The 22,581-nt window shown below is 44.9% G+C and overlaps 2 protein-coding genes across 3 annotated transcripts in view; both read left to right on the plus strand.

Moving 5' to 3' along the window:
- Positions 1-10,135, plus strand: part of LOC126497047 (bromodomain-containing protein 8-like) — a gene marked incomplete at its 5' end in the record, with an annotated part of 20,769 nt that extends 10,634 nt beyond the window's left edge. Inside the window, 4 exons of the mRNA XM_050134835.1 lie at positions 1,210-1,299; positions 2,709-2,777; positions 8,576-8,753; positions 9,773-10,135. Of these exons, the coding sequence (XP_049990792.1) occupies positions 1,210-1,299; positions 2,709-2,777; positions 8,576-8,753; positions 9,773-9,823 (388 nt within the window). The remainder of the gene's footprint in view (positions 1-1,209; positions 1,300-2,708; positions 2,778-8,575; positions 8,754-9,772) is intronic.
- A 789-nt stretch (positions 10,136-10,924) lies between these two features.
- The window catches only part of Nme5 (NME/NM23 family member 5), a 13,333-nt gene continuing 1,676 nt past the window's right edge, over positions 10,925-22,581 (plus strand). The window contains exons 1-4 of one of the 2 annotated variants that reach the window (XM_050135082.1): positions 10,925-11,446; positions 16,652-16,857; positions 17,705-17,853; positions 20,516-20,634. In XM_050135082.1, the coding sequence (XP_049991039.1) occupies positions 11,318-11,446; positions 16,652-16,857; positions 17,705-17,853; positions 20,516-20,634 (603 nt within the window). In that variant the 5' untranslated portion in view covers positions 10,925-11,317. The remainder of the gene's footprint in view (positions 11,447-16,651; positions 16,858-17,704; positions 17,854-20,515; positions 20,635-22,581) is intronic. The other variant, XM_050135084.1, reaches the window with a different exon arrangement.

The following is a 22,581-nucleotide window of genomic DNA, read 5'->3' on the forward strand; positions in this document are numbered from 1 at the left end:
TATCTACTATGTTTCCTGTGGTTATAGGTACTTAGGAAAGAACACTGAACAAAAACTTTTTTTTTTTTTTTGAAGTGGAGTCCTATGTAGCCCAGATTGGCCTCCAACTCATTATGTAGCCTTGAACCTCTACCTTCTTCTGCTTTCAAAGTACTGGGTTATAGGTGTGCACCATCAAGCCACTTCAAACTATTTCATAGCACAGTTCTGTAGAATCACAAGTGCCAACCAGCAGGAGTAGACAAGGCTCAAGTGAGCCAGGCAAGCACCTGTAATCCCAGCATTTGGGAAGCTGAAGGTTAACAGTTTAAAGCCGTCTTGAGCTAAACATAGATTTTCAGAATAGTCTCCAAACATCAGCGTGGGGGGAAAGGGGGGAAAAGGGAAAAAAGGCACAAGCAGTTTTAGATTTGCAGTAGACTTTATAAGACAGCCCATTTACCCAGCATGGTAGCACAGGCCTATTCAAGTGTTCTGGGATGTGAATAAGGAAGGAGAATCAGGTGTTCATCTTGGGTTGCATAGCTAGTTCAAAGCCAGCTGGTCTACACAAAACCCTATCGCAAGAGAAAAAAGGAGAACGCGAGACAAAGGTAACCACTTCATGGGGCAGTAGTGACACAGTTCATTGTGCTGGAGAGAGATGATGCAGCAGTTAAGAGCCCTTACTGCTTTTGTAGAGGACCTGGGTTCAATTCCCAGTGCCCATATTAGGCAACTCACAACCACCTGTAATTCCAGTACCAAGGGCACACTATGCCCTCTGGCCTCTACAGGCACCAGTTCATTCTTTTTTTTTTAATATTTATTTATTATGTATACAATATTCTGTCTGTGTGTATGCCTGCAGGCCAGAAGAGGGCATTACAGATGGTCATGAGCCACCATGTGGTTGCTGGGAATTGAACTCAAGACCTTTGGAAGAGCAGGCAATGCTCTTAACCTCTGAGCCATCTCTCCAGCCCAACCAGTTCATTCTTGATGCACACAAACTCACACAGGCACACACAGAGACACATAAAAGAAAGGATGTTAAAAAATATAGTCTACTATATTTTTACTATTAAGTACATTGTCATGACTATGCTATTATAGCCCTTCAGATGTTTAATTAGGAGCGCTATACCTTGGGAAAGCCTCGTTATCCACCTAGTGAGACACAGGACTACTTATGAAGCGACTGTCTCTTTTCTGTCATGTATCCTGTAGGAGTGACCTAAGCCAAGGTGACCCTATTCAGGATCATTTCCTATTTAAGAAGACTCTTTTGCAAGTCTGGAAGATGATTGCCAGTCACAGGTAGGTTTCCAATATGAGATTATCTCCAAAACCAAAGGACATGCTTGGATATGCACACGGAAGGGGATATGTTCATCCTGCAAGTCATGGTTGGAGTGGGGGTGCAGGTCTGTGACTTCAGCTGCTGATGTGCCTGCCCAGCACACGTGACATCCTAGGTCTCATCTGAACATAGTAAACACTGGCCAAGACCTAACATGCCTGTCATCCCAGCTTAAGGAGATGGAAGCAAGGTGATCACAAGTTGAAGAGCACCCTAGCTTGAGATAGGCCTGAGCTACAAAACAAAACGAAGAGTCCCCCAAACTAAGAACGAAGCCATGGGTGAGACCTATATCTGTTTTATTAGTCTCTAAGGAGTCATGCTGTACTATTTGAATTGCCCTTAGGAATTCATTCCCAATACCATGCACTTCAAATATATGTGCCTCCTTCCCATATGGTGGATCTTCCTTTCCACAGTAACAGGTCCTCAGAGCTGTGGGTAAGGCTTCCTAGGTAGAATGCATACATGAAGTTCTAGTGTGCATATGCCTGACAAGTCTGGTGGTACATACCCATCAAGGCAGGAGAAGCAGAAATATACATTCATTCTTAGCGGTATAGCAAGTTTGAGGCTAGCCTGAGCTATGTGACACCCTGCCTCAAAACAAACAAAAGGTTGGAGAGATAGCTCAACAAGTAAGAACACGTGCTGCCTTTGCAGAGGACAAGGGTTCGGTTCCCAGCACCCACATAGTGGCTCACAGCCATCTCTAACTCAAGTTCCAGGCTTCAGGTGCCCTTTCCTGGATCTGTGGGCACTGCACACATGTGATGCACATATATACGTGGAGGCAAAACATTCATCCACATAAAATGAAAATAAATACTTTTAAAAGGGAAAGAAAAAAATCAGGGTCTTGGAAACCTTGAGCAAAATTTGAGCCTTTAACTAAAAGAGATTATGATAATAGTTAAAATATTTTACAGGTTGGGTCCCCCTCCCCACATTCTTGCTGCTTAGGGAAGTCAACAAGAAGTAATATGCTCCTGGGCAGTGGTGGTGCACACCTTTAATCGCAGCACTTGGGAGACAGAGGCAGGCGGATCTCTGTGAGTTCGAGGCCAGCCTGGTCTATAGAGTGAGTTCCAGGACAGGCTCCAAAGCTACACAGAGAAACCCTGTCTCAAAAAGTATATATAATATGCTGTTTGTTTTTGCTTTGTAGCCTAGCTGGCCTGGTACTAGAACTCCATAAGTAGTTGAGACAGGCCTTCAGCTCTTGGTGACCCTCCTGTCCCAGCTTCCTTAGTGCTATGACCTCATTTACTCTGTAGTTCTAAGTATTCTTGTCGTTAGCCCATCATTCTCCTTTGGAGTGATTCCCCAGGGTTTCTTTATCCTCTTTGGGTTTATATCTTAACAGGTTCAGCAGTCCATTTCTGAAGCCTGTGTCAGAAAAGCAGGCCCCGGGATACAAGGATGTGGTGAAAAGGTCAGTAGGAAAGGGGCCAAGAGCGTGGCTGGTTGCTTTGTTATTGTTTGAGACAGCTCTCACACAGCCCAGGCTAACTTTAAACTGGCTAGATAGCTGAGGATGGCCTTGAACTTCTTATTTCTTATCCTCCTGACTCCAATTCCCAAATTCTGGAGTTACAGGTATGCACTGCCATGCCCATTTTTTGTGGTGCTGAAGATTAAACCCGGGGCTTAGAGCATGCTGGGCAAGCCTCTACCAGCTGTGTGACATTCCTAGTCTGACTCATTGTTTTCTTTTTGTTCGTTTTGTTCTGTGGGTTGCAGTGCTTCCACCTCTGAAGTGCTAGGATTACAGGCCTGCGACACTACACCAGGCCCTCAGTTGCTTTTGTATCTGTCTTTCCATTCTCTGTTTCCCATCTATTAGACTATCTTATTTCCAGTACTCAAACTCAAGATATGTCCCACAGCCAATATAAACCAGCTTGGCTTTCTGTTCCCTGCCCCAACAATACCTAGATTGGTTTTTAACTTGTGGGTTCAAGTGATCTTCCAATTTCTGCTTCTCTCTTAGCTGAGACCACAGGTTTTTGAGACAATCTCATGTACCCCATGACGGTCTCAAACTTAGCTGCAGATGATCTTGAACTCTCAAGTCTCCCTCCTCTACCTCCTGAGTACTGCAGTACAGCTGCTATTACTGTTATTTCTTTTGTTTTAAATTTTGTTTCCCATTTATCTCAGTGTGGGTCCTGGACATTGAACTCAGGCCATCAGCTCTGATGGCAAACCCTTCCACACACTAAGCCATTTTTCTGGCCCTTTTAGTTACCTTTCCATTGCTGTGATAAAATACCCTGGATAATATCGAAAGCAACTTAAAAGATAAAGGGCTTGTTTCTGCTTTCGGTTTCAGATGTTTATAGCCCATTGTGAAATGGAAGACAGGCAAAGAAGGTGTGATCGTAGAAACAAAAAGCTGGTTGCTCATATTGTATCTATACTTAAGAAGCAGAGAGAGAGCTGGGAGGTGGTGGCGCATGCCTTTAATCCCAGCACTTGGGAGGCGCGAGGCGGAGGCACTGTAAATTTAAGGTCACCCTGGTCTACAGAGTGAGTTCCAGGACAGGCTCGAAAGCTACAGAGAAACCCCGTCTTGAAAAAAACAAAACATAACAAAAGAAACAGAGAGGGGACAGGTAATAGCACAGGTTGTAAAGCCCCAAAGCCTACCCCAGTGACCCACTTCCTCCAGTGGGGTTCATTGTTCCAAACTTTTAGAATAATGGTGGTGGCGCACACCTTTAATCCCAGCACTTGGACAGCAAAGGCAGGCAGATCTCGGTTAGTTCGAGGACAACTTGGTTTACAGAGTGAGTTCCAGGGCAGCCAGATCTACACAGAGAGACCTTGTCTCAAAAAAAAAAAAAAAAAAAGAAAAAAAAGTTCCATAAATTTTCCAAGCAGTGCCACCATTCAGTTCCTGTTCCCATAAGTTCATGGGGCTAACTTAGTTTATCCTTCTAATAAATCTGTCATCTGAATACATTCAGTCCAACTTCAGAAATCCCCATAGTCCTTAACAGTGCCAATATTTCAAAAGTGCAAAAATCTCCATCTAAAATATCTAAAGCTCAGGGCCATCTCTTTTCTAATTTGTTTGTTTGTTTCATAGTTTTACTGTGTGGCTCTAACCAGCCTGGAACTTGCTATGTAGTCTAGGCTGGCCTTGAACTCTAGAGATCTGATTGCCTCCTGAGTGCTAGGATTAAAGGTATGTGTACCACACCTAGTTTTTTTTTTTTAAGATTTTATTTATTTATTATGTGTACAACATTCTGTCTCCATGTATGCCCTCAAGCCAGAGGACGGTTCCAGATCTTATTACAGATGGTTGTGAGCCACCATGTGGGTGCTGGGAATTGAACTCAGGACCTTTGGAAGAGCAGCCAGTGCTCTTAACCACTGAGCCATCTCTCCAGCCCACCACACCTAGTTTTTAAATTTTTTTTAAAAATTATTTGTTTATTATTTATACAGTGTTCAGTCTGCATGCCAGAAGAGGGAACCAGATCAAATTAGAGATGGTTGTGAGCCACCATGTGGTTGCTGGGAATTGAACTCAGAACCTCTGGAAAAGCAGCCAATGCTCTTAAACCTCTGAGCCATCTCTTCAGCCCCCCCCCCCCCCCCCCGTTTTGTTTTTTTTTTAAGATTTAAGTTTTTAACTTTTTTAAAATGTTATTATTATTTCTATTATGTGTGTGTGTAAGCGTGCATGTGTGTAAGCATGTAGCACACATTCGTATGTGTGCTACAGGAGTTCGGTGCATAACTTTCAGCAGCCCGTTCTCTCCTTCCACCATGGGCTCCAGGAATGAACTTGGGGTGTCAGGCCTGCACAGCAAGTTTGTTCATTTACCTGCTGAGCCATCTTGTCAGCCCCTCTCCTAATTGTGACCCCAGTAAATAAAAAATGAATCATATTCTTCCAGTCTATAATGACACAGGATGTACATTCCTAATTTAAAAGGGACGAATGGGGCATAGCAAGGGAAATTTGGACCAAAGCCAGCCTGGAATCCAGTAGAGCAAACGCCAAATCCTGCAGCTCTCTGTTTAGCACCTGGTGCTGTAGTGTTCATCTGGGCTCGAAAAGTTCTGCTGTTATATAGAACACACATAGATTCTCTCTTGGGCCAACTCCATCCCATGTCTACATCTATGTTCAGTAGAGATGTCATGGTCCTAGGGTCATCTTCACAGCTTCACACAAGGGCAGCTCAGTCATTGCTGCAGCTCCGCGACACCTTGTCATCTCAGTGCAGATAAGAGGTTTCTCTTTAATGGCATTGATCTCTTTATCAATTAGATGTGTTTATGACCTGCACTCTCCTTGTTCACAGCTCTGATCTTGTGCACCCTTCCTTGCCAGACTTCACGGTTTTCTCTTTTCTACTCCTCTCACTGCAGACATGGATGAAAGCAGTGAGCAATAAAGAGCCTCATGTTTTCCTGCCTTGAAATTTCCTCTGCCAAACAAATTAGTCCATGACTTTTTAATTCAGCCTCTCTCACGTGCCTAGAATTGGCAGAATATAGCCAAATTCCTTGCCGGAATAAAACCTGAATGGCTTTCATTGCGGTTCCCAATAGAATCCCTGCTCATCTCTGAATGAATCTTCATGAACCAAGCCTCTCCAGTCTGCATGTTTCTCTGCATGTCTTAGAGACTCCTACCAGAAGAGCCTATAAAGCTCTTCTTACCATATTTAAAGGCCTTCCTAGCCCAAATTTCAAAGTATTTTTTCATTTCCTAATTAGTTTCAAAGACCTAAGAACCTTATAGTCAGGCTTATAGAAACTGCCCAACTCCTGGTGCCAGTTTCTGTCTTAGCTACTTTCTGTTGCTGTGATAAAAAATACTCTGGAAAAAAAAATCAATTTAGCTGGGCGGTGGTGGCATACACCTTCTTCAATCCCAGCACTTGGGAGGCAGAGGTGGGTGGATCTCTGTGAGTTTGAGACTAGCCTGGTCTACAGAGCAGTTTCAGAACAGCCAGGACTGTTAAACAGAGAAACCCTGTCTCAAAAAAACAAAACAAACAAAAGATCAACTTAGACCTGGGTGTGATGGTAAACTCAGAGGAACAGAAGCAAGTAGATCTCTGAGTTCTGGCCAGCCTGGTCTACACAGGTTTCCAGGAAGCCAGGGCCATTTTGAGAGATCTTGTCTCAAAAAAGCAACCAACCAACAGAAAGGAAACTTACCAGGTGAAGAGCTTATTTTGGCTTACAGTGTCAGTAAGATACAGTCAGGGAAAACATGATGGCAGCAACACAGGAAGCAGAGAGCGTGAACAGGAAGCGTGTGCACTTCTTTCCAGCAGGGCTCTGCCTTGTAAAGGTTCCACACCTCAAGCAGCTCCCTCAACAATGAGACCCATTGTTCAAATGCGTGGACTAGGAGAATTTCACATTCAAACTACAGCGTTGACGCCTGGGATTCTCAGGAACAAGGGTTCTGTACATCTGGGTTCCTTGTGGTAGTGCATGCTCTTCCACAGTAAGAGTCCTCTTTGTCTTCTGGGGCAGCGTCTGGGGACATTTCCTTCCAACTCTTGAGATCTCTTCTCTTTTTCAACTAAGCGTTTCTGGCACAGTAGGAGCCTCCTTTTCCTTCTCTTTGGCACCGCCATGATTACTGCCAGAAAAGAACAGCGTGTAATCTCTTCAGACCTCAGTTTCTTCATCTGTCTAATGGAAAGCATATGTCCCTATCTTTACTCTGGAAAGTGAGGCAGGATTATCACCAGTTGAAGGCCAGCATAAGCAATGGGAAGGCAGACAGACCTTCTGCCTCTGCCTCTCAAATGTTGGATGAAAGGTATCTCACTGTGTCCAATAAAATGATACATTAAAAACAGTAGTAACAGTGGGCCTTGTGTCCGCAAGTCTGCAGTTCTCACTCCCTGACACAGTGCGGGAAGACAGCGAGTTCAAGGCCTGCCTGGCAGTTTCATAAGATCTTGTCTCTAAAAGGCAAAAGAAGGGCTGGGATAAAGGCTTAATGGGATGATGCTTACCTAATATGTGAAAGGCTCCACCTAGGTCAGTGGTTCTCAACCTTCCTAATGCCGCAACTCTTTAATACAAAGTTCCTCATGCTGTGGTGACCCCCAACCATAAAATTATTTTGTTGCTACTTCTTAACTGTAATTTGGCTTACTGTTATGAATCATAATGTAAATATCTGATATGCAGAATATCTGATATTCAACCCCTGTGAGAGGGTTGTTCGACTCCCAAAGCATCTTGACACACAGGTTGAAAACCACTGCCATGGGTTCAATACCCACTGCCTCCAAAATGCTGCTGCTGATGACAAGTAATACCTACACACTTGTTTACTGAGAGGATTAATTTACCTTAGAATGGCCGGGCGATGGTGGCGCACGCCTTTAATCCCAGCACTCAGGAGGCAGAGGCAGGCGGATCTCTATGAGTTCGAGACCAGCCTGGTCTACAGAGCTAGTTCTAGGACAGGCTCCAAAGCCACAGAGAAACCCTGTCTCGAAAAACCAAAAAATTAAAATAAATAAATAAATAAATAAATTTACCGTAGAATGTGCTCAACATAGTGCTTGGCCTTTATAAGGGATCAGTATCTGCAGCTACTGTTTTATTATTTTATGAAAATTGTTATGATTGCCTCTCTTGTAGTTTGCTTTCCATTGCTGTGATAAACACCATGACCAAAAGCAACTTGGGAGAAAAGGGTTTATTCCATATTCCAGGTTTTTCTATCATCCAGAAAAATCAGGGTGGGAATTCAAGTCAGGAACTTGGAGGCAGAGGCCACGGAGGGATGCTTCTTACTGGCTGGCTCCTCCTGGCTTGCTCAGCTTACTTACAGAACTCAGGGCCATCTTCCCAGGAGTGGCACCACCCACAGTGGACTGGGATCTCCCACGTCCATCATTAATTACAAAAAAAAAAAAATGCTCCAGTCATGCCCACAGAGCAGTCTAACAGAGACATTTTCTCAGTTGAGGGTCCCTCTTCCCAGATGACCCTCGCTTGTGCCCCATGAACAAAACAACAAATAAAGACAAATTCTCAAAGAGCTTGGTACAGACACCACATTTTTTGTCTGTCTGTGTCTGTCTGTCTATTTTGAGAGAGTCTTACTCTTGCTGTCTTGTAACTCACTGTGTAGCTCAGGCTGTCCTCAAAGTCATGATAATTCCCCTGTCTCCGCTTCCGGTTCATTAGCTCTTACACATTAGGGCTGATTTCCTCTTGCTCCTGCAGACCCATGGACTTAACAACCCTGAAGAGGAATCTGTCCAAGGGACGCATTCACACCATGGCTGAGTTCCAGCGGGACCTGATGCTGATGTTCCAAAATGCTGTGATGTACAATGACTCTGACCATCACATCTACCATATGGCCGTGGAGATGCAGCGTGAGGTCTTGGAGCAGATGCAGGTACCGCGGCAGACAGTGCCATAAGAACGGGGAATGGAGTTTCTGGAATCGGATGTAAGAATCCTGTGAGACTAGAGATGATGTGGAGTGAGTGACCTTGTGTTCAGAGATGACTGAAGGACCCTCAGGGTTGGTAAACTCCAGGTCTTCCCTGTCTTAGAAGGTCCAGATTTATGCACAGTGGCAAGAGATTTATCTGGGAAGGTCAGCAGCAAGACAGCAGGGACTGAGCAGGTAATGGGAACTTCTGCTTTCAAAGGCCCAAGTTGTAAAACTTAAAAGCAAGTCAAGTGCTGGGTCCACTGTCCATGTCCTGGTTGCTACAGCTGCTGTAATGTAACTCATGTCCATTAGCAAATAATGTACATGAATAGTTGCCGCCTTTGGGGGGATAGGCATAGTAAGGTCAAGGAGACGTAAGGATTTCTCTTTGGGGAAGCATCACACTTTAATGATAAAATAGATGGGGATTTTTGCCTATAAAATAGATGAAATTATTAAATTAATGGGTTATCAAAAAATTGAAGTTATTTAGAATACAATCAAATTCTTAATATCACTACATGAATCCTTTTCAGTTTTATCATTAAAATTAATATTTTTGTGCTTTTGCTTGTTTGTTTTTGTTTTTTGAGACAGGGTTTCTCTGTGGCTTTGGAGCCTGTCCTGGAACTAGCTCTTGTAGACCAGGCTGGTCTCGAACTCACAGAGATCCGCCTGCCTCTGCCTCCAGAGTGCTAGGATTAAAGGCGTTATTTTTGTGCTTTAAAAAAAATAGATGAGGGGGCTGGAGAGATGGCTCAGAGGGTAAGAGCACTGGCTGCTCTTCCAGAGGTCCTGAGTTCAATTCCCAGCAACCACATGGTGGCTCACAACCATCTATAATGAGACCTGGTGCCTTCCTTGCCAGCAGTACATTGTATGCTTAATAAATAAATCTTTAAAAAAAAACAGGTGAAATTGCACATTTCCTATGTGGCTTTAAGGTTCTTGGTTTGTGTCTGGCCTGGCCCCTGTAGGTGCTGAGTACTTGGTTAGACAAACAGAAGGACTCGAGCAGTCCGGAGTGAGTGCCAGCTAATCCAGTGGGTGAAGGCAGCCTGCTCTGTTAGCCTGCAACTACAAGTCTGAATAGTTCTCCTGACACCTGGCCAGAGAAGATCTGAAGACTTACTTCCTCCTTCTCCATCACCTTCCCTAATAAGGATAATAAGCCTTACTTCCTTACCGAGCAGTCAATGGTGCTTGCAGCTGTAATATTTTAAAGGGCTGGAGGTGGGGTACTGAAATGCAGGTTTATGATGTAAATATTTCCCATATTTTTGTTGCATAGATTTAGAAGTGATTTAATTGAACCTTTTGCTTCTCTATAAATAAATATTTTACAAGCCAAAGATTTTGTTGGGTTTTTGAGCCAGGTCTCAGAACATTTAAACTCAGGCTTTCCTGGAAATCTCTATAGCATCCAGCCTCTCCCTCCAGTGGAATGCTGGGACTAGAGGTATGTGCCCCCAGACCTTACAAAGACTTGTTTCAAATAATTAAAGAAGCTGTGATAGAAGGCACAGCATCAAGTGGTGAAACGAAGAAGGTATTTGCTGGGGATGGCCCAGTGTTGAGTGCTTGTCTAGCATGGGCCCCGGGGTTGATCCCAGCACTAACACCATCACCTCCTAAAGAGGGGGGGAGAAGAAGAAGGAGGAGGAGGAGGAGGAGGAGCAGGAGCAGGAGGAGGAGGGGAGGGAGAGAGGGAGGGAGGGAGGGAATGCAGGACAAAAATGAAGAAAAGAGAAAGTAGTGTCAAGAAATAAACTTGACATTAATCTTTCACATGGTGTCTGGGAGGGGTGGAGCCGGTGAGAGGAGTGTCTGATTTATCTCATTTAAGAAGTGTGAATAAATCAAGCATTCTTCAAGTAGGTTCGAGGATGAAGATCAATTAGAGGAAGGTTGGCACTACGGTTCAGAGGGTAAAGAGGCTTGCATACAAGCCCCGCCACATGAGGTCCATCCCTGGAAACCGCAAACACGGAAAGACTTGATTACACGAAGTTGTTTTCTTACCACCACATTACATACAATAAAATTCTCACGGCCTGAAAAACGCTGCTGGGATTGGCCCTCTGCAGCCACCGTTGGAAAGGCAGCTTCAGGTTTCTTGGCAACGGGTTTTGACAACACCTGAACGGAGGTGAGAGCGGGGAGGGTATAGCCTGGAGATTTCCTAAGGATTTGGGGACCCTGCCTTGCAGTCAAGTCTAAGCCTGTGCAAAGCAGTTCCCGAGGGATGGGGGCCCCTCGCTAGGGCAGCGGGCTAGAGCCTTCCCCACCCACTGATGGCTCCATCCAGCCTCCAGCCTCAGTGAAGCGGCCAGGGTTCCACTTGGGCTTTGTACAAGTCATATTCTTCGAGACTGCTTGTAGGAAGACACGCAGTTTCCATTTTCACAAATTAATCAACCCTAACACCAAGTATTGCCTCGGGTCGAATTTGGGACGGGAGTGCGTGTCATTGCAGTGGATACCTGGTCAGAGATTAGTGACTTAAACCGGGAAACGCCAGAATGGAGGTGTCAATGCCCCTGCCTCAGATATATGTAGAAAAAACCCTAGCTCTTATCAAGCCAGATATTGTTGACAAAGAAGAGGAGATACGCGACATTATTCTCAGATCTGGATTCACCATCATTCAGGTAACTTCGGGCGTCTCTTTATTAGTCTGCACTATATGTATATAAATGTACCCACCCGTTTAGATCCGTGGTAACATTAAGCTTACACTTCTAAACATAAAGGTTATATGTAAGCTGCTCAGGTAGGCACATGCCTGTAATCTCTGTCCAGGGAGGTGGAGGCAGCAGGATCAGGAATCCGGTTATGCAGTGACTTCAGAGTTGACAGATCTGCCTCCGCTCTGTGAGTCCTGTCTCAAAAACAAGCAAGTTACTTGTTTTTTTTTTTTTTTTACTTTCTTTTTTTTTCTTTCTTTATTTATTTATTAAATATTTCAGTCTCTTCCCCACCTCCGCCTCCCCTTTCCCTCCCCCTCCCCCAATCCATTCCCCCTCCCTCGTCAGCCCAAAGAGCAATCAGGGCTCTCCGTCCCGTGGGAAGTCCGAGGAAAACCCTCCTCCGTCCAGGTCTCGTAAGGTGAGCATCCAAACTGCCTAGGCTCCCACAAAGCCACTACATGCAGTAGGATCAAAGACCCATTGCCATTGTTCTTGATGTCTCAGTAGTCCTCATTGTCCGCTATGTTCAGTGAGACCGGTTTTAACCCAGGCTTTTTCAGACCCAGGTCAGCTGGCCTTGGTGAGTTCCCGATAGAGCATCTCCATTGTCTCAGTGTGTGGGTGCACCCCTCGCGGTCCTGAGTTCCTTGCTCATGTTCGCTCTCCTTCTGCTCCTGATTTGGACCTTGAGATTTCAGTCCGGTGCTCCAATGTGGGTCTCTGTCTCTGTCTCCTTTCATCGCCTGATGAAGGTTAATATTCAGGAGGATGCCTATATGTTTTTCTTTGGGTTCTCCTTCTTCTTTAGCTTCTCTAAGAACCCGAATTGTAGGCTCAATGTCCTTTATTTATGGCTAGAAACCAAATATGAGTGAGAACATCCCATGTTCCTCTTTTTGGGTCTGGCTTACCTCACTCAGGATAGTGTTTTCTATTTCCATCCATTTGCCTGCAAACTTCAAGAAGTCCTTGTTTTTTACTGCTGAGTAGTACTCTAATATGTATATATTCCATACTTTCTTCATCCATTCTTCAATTGAGGGGCATCTAGGTTGTTTCCAGGTTCTGGCTATTACAAACAATGCTGCTATGAACATAGTAGAGCATATATTTTTGTTGCATGATAAGGCCTCTCTTGGGTATATTCCCAAGAGTGGTATTGCTGGGTCCATGGGTAGGTTGATCCCAAATTTTCTGAGAAACCGCCACACTGCTTTCCAGAGTGGTTGTACAAGTTTGCATTCCCACCAGCAATGGATAAGTGTACCCCTTTCTCCACAACCTCTCCAGCATAGGCTATCATTGGTGTTTTTGATTTTAGCCATTCTGACAGGTGTAAGATGGTATCTTAAAGTTGTCTTGATTTGCATTTCCCTGATCGCTAAGGAAGTTGAGCATGACCTTAGGTGTCTTTTGGCCATTTGAACTTCTTCTGTTGAGAGATCTCTGTTCAGCTCAGTGCCCCATTTTATAATTGGGTTGATTAGCCTTTTACAGTCTAGTTTCTTAAGTTCTTTATATATTTTGGAGATCAGACCTTTGTCAGTTGCGGGGTTGGTGAAGATCTTCTCCCAGTCAGTGGGTTGCCTTTCTGTCTTAGCGACAGTGTCCTTTGCTTTACAGAAGCTTCTCAGTCTCATGAGGTCCCATTTATTCAATGAGGCCCTTACTGTCTGTGCTGCTGATGTTATACGTAGGAAGTGGTCTCCTGTGCCCACTTGTTGTAAGGCAAGTTACTTGTAATAGATAAGTTTTCCCCATTTCCGAAAGATACAGCATAAAACACAAAAGAAGCCGAATTGTTCTTTCCGTCCCAAGTTAGGTCTAGAGAGAGGAAATGGCTTACTGCATTATCCGCTCCCAGGGGTTTCTCTGCGATTGAAACATTTCCCGCACAAGAGGGAGTGATCCTCTCTGACTTCCTCACAGAGTCTCTTTGGTAAAGTTCTGGATCAATCATTAAATTGTAGTCAACAGAGCCGGGCGGTGGTGGCGCAAGCCTTTAATTCCAGCACTCGGGAGGCAGAGGCAGGCGGATCTCTGTGAGTTCGAGACCAGCCTGGTCTACAAGAGCTAGTTCCAGGACAGGCACCAAAACCACAGAGAAACGCTGTCTCGAAAAACCAAAATAAATAAATAAATAAGGCATGTGCAGTACTCCTGTGCCTAGTCAGGTTCTCCAGTGGTGGGAGTGCTTTTGTTTGTGTGTTTGTTTTTAAAACAGGGTTTCTCTTAGTAGCTCTGGTTGTCCTGGAACTCACTCTGTAGACCAGGCTGGCCTCAAACTCAGAGATCCGCTTGCTTCCGCCTCCTTAGTGTTGGGATTAAAGGTGTGTGCCACCACTGCCCAGCAAATATTTGATGTTTTAAGACCAATATTTGTTCCACAGTTGGTAAACATTGTTAAGGAAGCCAGACTCTCCAGAGGACATTGAGAGGTCAGCTTGTATTACACAGGGAGTCCTAGGTCAGCCTGGGGTACAGGGACCTGAGGTACAGGGGACCCGGGCACCAGAAGTGGTGGTGTAAGCCTGTGATTCCATCTCTAGGTAGGATAAGACTGGAGGATCTTGAGGGCCCCACCATCTTGGCCTTCACAGAGTTCCTAACTGTCCTCTAGAATGACAATGTCTCCAACTAAGGACCAAAATGTATGAATATACCAAATAGAACATAATATTTTGTTGAATTTTACTTGAGTTTACTAGTTTTTTATCCTTTTAGATGTATATAGCTTAGTGCAGTGCTCTTATTCCAAGCACTGCAGAAGCAGGTGCAGCTCTGTGAGTTTGAGGCCAGCCTGATCCCTACAGCAAGTTCCTGGCGAGCCTGGGCTGCACAGTGACCCTGTCTTAAATGTTCTTATACAGAACCAAACATAATGGCACAGGCTTTTAATCCCAGCCCTCGGGAGGCAGAGGCAGGCAGATCTCTGTGAGTTCGAGGCCAGCCTGGTCTATATAGTGAGTCCCAGAACAGCCCGAGCTACAGAGTGAGACCCTGTTTCAAAAACAACAACAACAGAAATTATATAGTATTAGGTTGTCATAATAGCATCTATTTTGTCAGTGTGTTAAAGAAAACTGAGCTGGGGAGAAGGTTTTTGGCACAGTGTTTGCTGAGCAAGAACAAGGACCTGGGTTTGAATCCCCAGCAACCATGTAAAAGCTAGGTGAGGTGGTAGACACCTGTAGGTAATCCCAGTGCTGGGGGGGGGCAGGAGGACCCCTGGAGCTTTTGAACCCACCAGGCTTGAGAAGTTGGTGAGCTTTGGGTTCAATGGGGGATCCAAGGTGGTGAGCAAGTGAGGCTAGCACCCAGTGTGGAGCTCTTGTCTACACGTATGACACCAGCACCCCCACGTATGTGTATATACCCATGAACACAGGCATGCATATCACAGACACATACACACACACAGGTAACCGGGGGGGGGGGGGGCTTTGTTTTTCTCTTTCCTTTTGCTTTGTTTTGGAAGAGATCCATTACGTCAATTGTACCATACTATTTTTAGGGTCCAGTGCAGTGGTATTCACTACCTTCGCTTGGTTTTGTGACCCTCACCATTATCATCTGTCGTTTTCAACATGAAGCTGTGAACTTATTGTTAAAAGGGGTGAAGTGTGTTCCATCTCCCCCAGCCCCTGGTAACCACTAGCCTGCCTTCCATCCCAAGGCTGGGACTCTCGCAGCTGTCTCACAGTGACATTGCAGGGCATTTGTGCGGTTCCTTTGCAGAACAGGCTCTGAGCTTTCCTCTTTCCAGCAGGTGGCAGGCTTTTCTTTGTCACGGGCTGAGTTCTGTGCCCCACAGGTAGTTTTCACCAGATTCCGGCTGTCCTGAAGCTGGCTCGGTCAGTCAGGCTTGAACTCACAGATTTCAGGTTTTTTTTTTAATTTATTTTATTTATTTATTTATTTTTTATATTTTTTTTATTGAGAATAAGAAAAAAAAGTTTCCGCCTCCTCCCAGCCTCCCATTTCCCTCCCCCTCCCACAGATTTCAGTTTTAAAGCAACCAATAAAATCCATTAGTTTTGTGTCGACTTTAAAGATGGACTCAAAATTTTTAAAATTATGCTGCAGGAACCAAGAAACCTGCAGACGGGGCCCATGTGGGGCTTGCCTGTGTCTGGGGAGGCAGGCAGCAGAGTACACTGGCACAGAAACCATACCGTGAGTGAGGCCTACCTGAGGCACACAAGACCCGTCTCAAAACAGACAAACAGCTTCCCTGGGTGGTGGAGGGAGGAGAGTCGTGTGGGAGCTAGGCTTCTTGGGAGCTGACCGAAGAGTTTATCAGACTATTCCTCTCTGCACCCTATAATACCGTGCCTGGAGCTAAACTCATATCCCAGTTATTGTTATTATTATTATTATTATTTGTTGTTGTTGTTTTTAGAGACAGTGACTTACTCTGCAGCCCTAGACGACCTCACTATGCAGACCAAGCGTGCCTGATGGCTGGGTGACCATGCACGTGTGCCTGCACAAGTGCGTGGATGGCTGGGTGACCGTGCACGTGTGCCTGCACAAGAGCGTGGATGGCTGGGTGACCGTGCACATGTGCCTGCACAAGGGTGTAGATGGCTGGGTGGCTGTGCACGTGTGCCTGCACAAGAGCATGGATGGCTGGGTGACCGTGCACGTGTGCCTGCACAAGAGCGTGGATGGCTGGGTGGCTGTGCACGTGTGCCTGCACAAGGGTGTGGTTGCCGGAAGAGGGAGTGTGGTGAGTACCCTGCTGGTAGTGTAGGTGCTCGGATCCAAACTCTACTCATGATGCTCAGCAAACACTCTTTAACAACGTGTGTGTGTGTATGTGTGTGCATGTACACACACAGCGTATGTGTTTCAGTCTGAAAACTTAGGGAACCGGCTCTCTCTTCCCAGCATGTAGTTCTGGGGTTGAACTAAGAGCCTCAGCGTTGGCAGCAAGCGTGTCTCCCCACGGAGCCATCTCATCAGCCTAGGGATCTTATTTATTTTAAGTTGGATAAATATAAATACTTCCTCTGAGCACATTTAATTTAATTATCATTTCTGTATAATAATACAAAGATAATTACAGGCATGAGCTACCATGTCTGGGAAGTTATTAATGACTTAATGAGTTCTTCTGAGCTGTTACTTTAATTGCTTTTGTTGACTTTGTTTTGTTTACAGAGACGAAAACTACATCTGAGCCCTGAGCACTGTAGTAACTTTTACGTGGAACAGTATGGGAAACTGTTTTTCCCAAACTTAACAGCTTATATGAGCTCTGGACCTCTTGTTGCTATGGTACTAGCCAGACATAACGCCATCTCTTACTGGAAAGATCTTCTGGGGCCACCTGATAGTTTGGTAGCCAAGGAGACACACCCAGACAGGTAACTTCCCCGGAGTGCCTTGAGGGATTGAAGCCCCTTAAAGTACTAAAGCAAAAGAAACAAGCAAAAAACCAAGCCCAGTATCTTTGTAATTCTGGATTACAGGCGTGAGCGATGACATGTGACTATGAAGGAGGATTTTTGAAATTGCCTTTCATTTATTTATTTATTGTGTGGGCGCTTGGGCCTGGCCCAGGGGGAGGCCAGAATGCAGCTGGTGGGAGTTAACCCTCTTCTGTCCACAATGTGGGTCCCAGATCAACTCGGGTCATCAGGCTTTAGAGAACCCACGTACTGATCCAGAAGTAGGATTTTTAATGGGAAAATTTGAAATTTTTAGATTTATTTTCTGGACATGGTGATTCATGCCTTTAATCTCAGTACCTGAGAGACAGAGGCAGGCAAACTTCTGAGAGTTTAAGGCTAACTTGGTCTACCTAGAAAGTTCCAGGCCAGCCACGGATACATAATGAGAAGCTGCCCCCCCCCAATCAAAATTTTTAGCACAATCACTGGTTTCTAGAAATGAAACAGTTGTCGCACTTTTGAATTTATATTTCCTTTTCCCTTCTCCCAAAAACCACCCTTCTTCACCTAGAGAATGGCTGTTCTCAGTGCATCCCACCAGCACACACAAATGTTTGACTGTCATCTAGTGATGTCCTGTCTAGAAACAAGCAGACAAAAATAGAAACCGCTGGCGAGATGGCTTAGCCCGTAAAGCGCTTGTTGCCTAGTGGGATGACCTGGATTCGAACTCAGGACCCACGAGCTGGCAGGAGAAAACCGCCCCTGAAGTAGTTTTCTGACCTCCACGTGTGACGCCCCCCTCCTCCCAATAATGTAGAGGAAATGTCAGAATGGAAGAACAGCATCCTTCCCTAACTTGCTTTAGTCTAAGGGCGATTTACGGTACGGATGAGCTACGGAACGCCCTTCATGGGAGCAACGACTTTGCTGCCTCGGAAAGAGAGATTCGGTTCATGTTCCCAGAGGGTGAGTTTCTCATGCGGGCTTTCTTGACTATACCTCCAAATCGGTCACTTCTTAAAGTTTGATTTTGTTTTGAAGACATGGCTAGGAAGCAAGATAGAATTTTCCTCCAAATATGCTTTATTATATTTTCAAGTTGTGAGTCATCCAAACTTGAAGCTGGAGGGGCCTGGGGTGCTTGCTGAGCTCCTGGGATGTCCTGGGTTTGAATCCCAGCACCGGATATAAAAGCAGGCACAGGTCACTAGCCTGTAATCCTAATTTTAGCTCTGGAGGACCAGAAATTCAAATCTTAGCTCTGTTGAAGCCAGTCTAGGCTACCCCAGCCCTTATCTCAAAACAAACAAAGCACAAACTCAAAACAAAAACCAAACTCTCAGCACTTGGGAGGCAAAGGCAGGTGGATCTCCGTGAGTTCCAGGCCAGCCTGATCCGCAGAGCTCCCGGGCAGCATAGGCTACAGAGAGAGAGACCTGTCTCAAAAATGCAGAAGCTGAGACGAGGCTCAGAGAGCTGACTCAGCTGCTCTTGCAAAGGACCAGGGTTCAGTTCCCAGCACCCACAGCGGTTCGTAACTCCAGCTCCAGGGGATCCAACACCCTCTTCTGACTTTTTTGGGCAAGCCGGCATGCACCAGTATGCACAAACATACATGTAGACAAACACATAAACACAAACACCGACAAAGCAGAGCTGAAAGTGCACACCTGTGACCTGTGGATTGTGCTGTGCCCTGGGCTCTCTTCTTTCTCCGGAACTGGGCGTGTTTAGGATTGCTCTTCCTTGTGCTGTATTCTTCCTAATTACCCATGATCCTTCAGGAGTGTCTCAGACAGAGGAATAGTAAAGTTAACAAGTTCTTGTGCAGTCAGGCAGGGCTCTGTTGCTGGTTTTGACCTCTGCTCCTTTGTTTAGACTTGGTAAACGTGTCTTTTTCCAAAAAAACCAAAATTTTTTTTCTAAAAGTTCTAAGTCACTGTGAAATTGGTCATTGGAGATTCGTTTTGATTTCCATCCAATTTGAAGTCATGAATCTGGTAATCCTTTAAGAAATGGAGCCGGGCGCTGGTGGCGCACGCCTTTAATCCCAGCCCTTGGGAGGCAGAGGCAGGCGGATCTCTGTGAGTTCGAGACCAGCCTGGTCTACAGAGCTAGTGCCAGGACAGGCTCCAAAGCCACAGAGAAACCCTGTCTCGAAAAACCAAAAAAAAAAAAAAAAAAAAAAAAGAAATGGATATACTAGCCAGGTGGTGGTGGTACACATCTTTAATCCCAACACTCAGAAGGCAGAGGCAGATGCAGATGGATCTCTGTGAGTTCGAGCCCAGCCTGGTCTACATAGAGCAAGTTCCAGGACAGTCAGGGCTATACAGAGAAACCCTATCTCAAAAACAAAACAAAAACAAAAGCAAACCAAAAAAAAAAAAAAAAACAAAAAAAACAGAAGAAAGAAAGAAAGAAAGAAAGAAAGAAAGAAAGAAAGAAAGAAAGAAAGAAAGAAAGAAAGTGTGGAAGAATCAGGATGCTGTCTCTAAGCACTGGGGTGAACCTAGGACTTTATAACAGGCATATCTTGGCCAGTGAGCTGCTGAGTGTGCAGCCCTTTTTAAGATTTATTTCATTTTTGTTTATGTCTGTGAGTATACACGACATGTGTGCAGATGCCCTTAGAGGCCAGAAGAAGACATTGGATCCCCTGGAGTTAGAGTTACACTCAGCTGTGAACCCCCTTATGTGGGCTCTGAGGTAGGAATTTGGGAGTCTCTGGAAGAAAACTTGGCCTTAACCATTGAGCCATTCCTCCAGTCCCCTGTTTACTTTGAGACAGGCCTCTGTGTCTCAGGCTGGCCTTGAGCTCCTGATCTTCCTGCTTCCATTTACTGAGTTCTGGGATTCCAGGCATCTACTGCAACCTGCAACCAGTCCTTTGTTTTTTAAAACAGATCTCACTAAATTGTCCACAGGTAAGCCTTGCTTTGGTCCATCTGTGCAGCCTCCCGGGCAGCCACGGTGGGGGGGGGGGGGGCGTTGATTTGGTTTTGCTTTAGTTCTTTTGTGTTTGGTAGTTTTTGTTATTTTGTTGTTTTTTATTTAAATTATGTTTATTTCTCTGTGTGATCACAAGTTCAGCAAGCACCGTGTGTAAATAACACCTCAGTAAAGAGTCAGGGTGTGGTGTCTTGCACCTGTTATTCTCGGAGTCAGGAGCCTGAGCAGGAAGATCACCGTAGGTTTGATACCAGCCGAGACTACCCAGTGAGTCCCAGGCCAGCCTGGGCTCTGGTGAGACTCTGTCAGAAAGTCCGTACTGATAATAATTACAACACTTCAATAAATATGAAGAAACAAAAATCAAATTTAAAACTCACAGTGGGGCTAGAGAGATGGCTCAGAGGTTAAGAGCACTAATTGACCTGAGTTCAATTCTCAGCAACCACGTGGTGGCTCACAACCATCTTTAATGAGATCTGGTGCCCTCTTCTGGATGCAAGCATACACACAGTCAGAACACTATATACATAATAAATAAATCTTTAAAAAAAAAAACTCACAGTGATATGAATGTCTCACAACAGTTCAGAACTCTTGAAGGCGTCCTTTTTAATAGTTATAGTGTGTACTCGTTTACATTTGCTTTTCAGTGAGAATTTATTTGTATTTGCAGTGATTATTGAACCCATTCCAATTGGACAAGCTGCTAAGGACTATTTAAATTTGTACGTGACGCCAACCCTACTTCAAGGCCTCACAGAACTCTGTAAGCAGAAGCCAGAAGACCCTTATGTAAGATCCCTTTTTATTCTCACTAGAGAATAGTGTGTATCATTTTCATATTTAAAACTGTATTTGTTTGCTTTTGAGAGAGGGTCTCACTGTGTAGTCCTGGCTATCCTAACCCTGGCTAGCCTCAAATTCACAAAGATCTACTTGCCTCTGCCTCCTGAATGCTGGGATTAAAGATGCCACCACCATATCCAGCTAATACTTATTCTTTTTTTTTTTTTTTTTTGAGACAGAATTTCTCTGTAGCTTTGGTGTCTGTCCTGGAACACCCTCTGCAGACAAGGCTGGCCTAGAACTCACAGAGATCCTCCTGTCTCTGCCTCCCAAGTACTGAGATTAAAGGTGTGTACCACCACCACCTGGCTAATATTTATTCTTTTAGTCTAAAGATTCACAAGTTCTGAGTCTTTCTTGGTCTGTGTATTGATTCCGTGGCCACCAAGCAGGACAGTTTAGTGAGGCCCTAAAGTGTCTTCAAGGCTGATCCGATCTACACAGTGGACTCCAGACCAGCCAAGGCTGTGCAGTGAGACTCTGTCTCCAAAAAAAAAAAACAACAAAGGGGTGTGTGTTTGGGGGGGGGGGTCTGGGTAGGTTGGTGGGAGGTGGGTAAAGCATTTCCATGCAAGCCTCATGAACTGAGCTCCATTTTCTTATTCTTTTTACTGTTTTTATTAGCATATAGTAATTATACTTACTAAGTTTCATTATGACATTTTCATAGATGCACATAACACTGGGTGATTTTTTTTTTTTTTTTTGCTTATTGTTTTGTTGAAGGGTTTTGTTTAATTGTTTGGGGGAAGTCTCCTATGAAGCCCAGGCTGCCCTAAAACTTTCTCTGTAGACCAGGCTGGCCTTGAATGTTGTTGTAGATCTTTAGACAAGGTCTCTCTGTCTAGCCCTCGCTGGCCTATAACTTACTAGGAGATCATGTATTTGGTTGCGCATGTGTGCACCCCCTTACCTACCATTGTCCCTGTCCCGCTCCCCCACTTCCTCCTCCCTTTTAGCCCCTCTTCTGCTTCCATGTCTTCTGTTACATTGGACTGAGTTTCTTTAGGGTCATTTACAGGAACGCTCATGAGGGTATGAGCAAGGTGACAGGCCTTGCTAGGGAGGGCTCAGCCCGTGAACTTTTCCTCCTCCATTAAAATGTTGCAACAATTGAATTTATTTATTTATTTATTATGTTCTTATTGTGTGTACTACAATACATGTGTGGAGGTCAGAGAGGGCCTTCTCCTTCCACCGTGGGAGTCCTCAGGACCTTACTAAGGTCTTCAGGCTTGGAGGCAAGTACTTCTACCTGCCAAGCCATTTCTATGGCCCTCCATTTGTCATTATTATAATTATCATTATTTTATTTTATTTTTTATTTATTTATTTATTTATTTTTTGGTTTTTCGAGACAGGGTTTCTCTGTGGTTTTGGAGCCTGTCCTGGAACTAGCTCTGTAGACCAGGCTGGTCTCGAACTCACAGAGATCCGCCTGCCTCTGCCTCCAAAGTACTGGGATTAAAGGCGTGCGCCACCACCGCCTGGCCTTATTATTTTATTTTGTATTATGAGAGAGGATTCCCTGCATTCTGAGCTGGTCCCAGACTAGCCATGTAGACAAGGATAACTTTAGACCTTGCTTTTACCTCCCAAGTGCTGGGATTACAGATGTGTGTCCCTTCTCCCAGTTTACTAGGTGCTGGGGATCAAACCCAAGGCTTTGTATTTAGTAGGCAAACGTTCTACCAGATGAACCTATCCTCAGATCTTAAACTGTTTTTGCTTTTCCAAGACAGGGTTTCTCTGTGTAGCTCTTGTTGTCCTGGAACTAGCTCTGTAGACCAGGCTGACCTCGAAGTCATAAAGATTCGTCTGCTTCTGCTGGGATTGAAGGCATGCACCACCACCTCCTGGTTCTTTTTTTTTTTTTTTTTTTTTTTGGTTTTT

Source organism: Alexandromys fortis, unplaced genomic scaffold (genome assembly GCF_014885135.2).
Source record: "Alexandromys fortis isolate MF-2015 unplaced genomic scaffold, M_Fortis_MF-2015_v1.1 scaffold_25, whole genome shotgun sequence".
Lineage (NCBI taxonomy): Eukaryota > Metazoa > Chordata > Mammalia > Rodentia > Cricetidae > Alexandromys > Alexandromys fortis.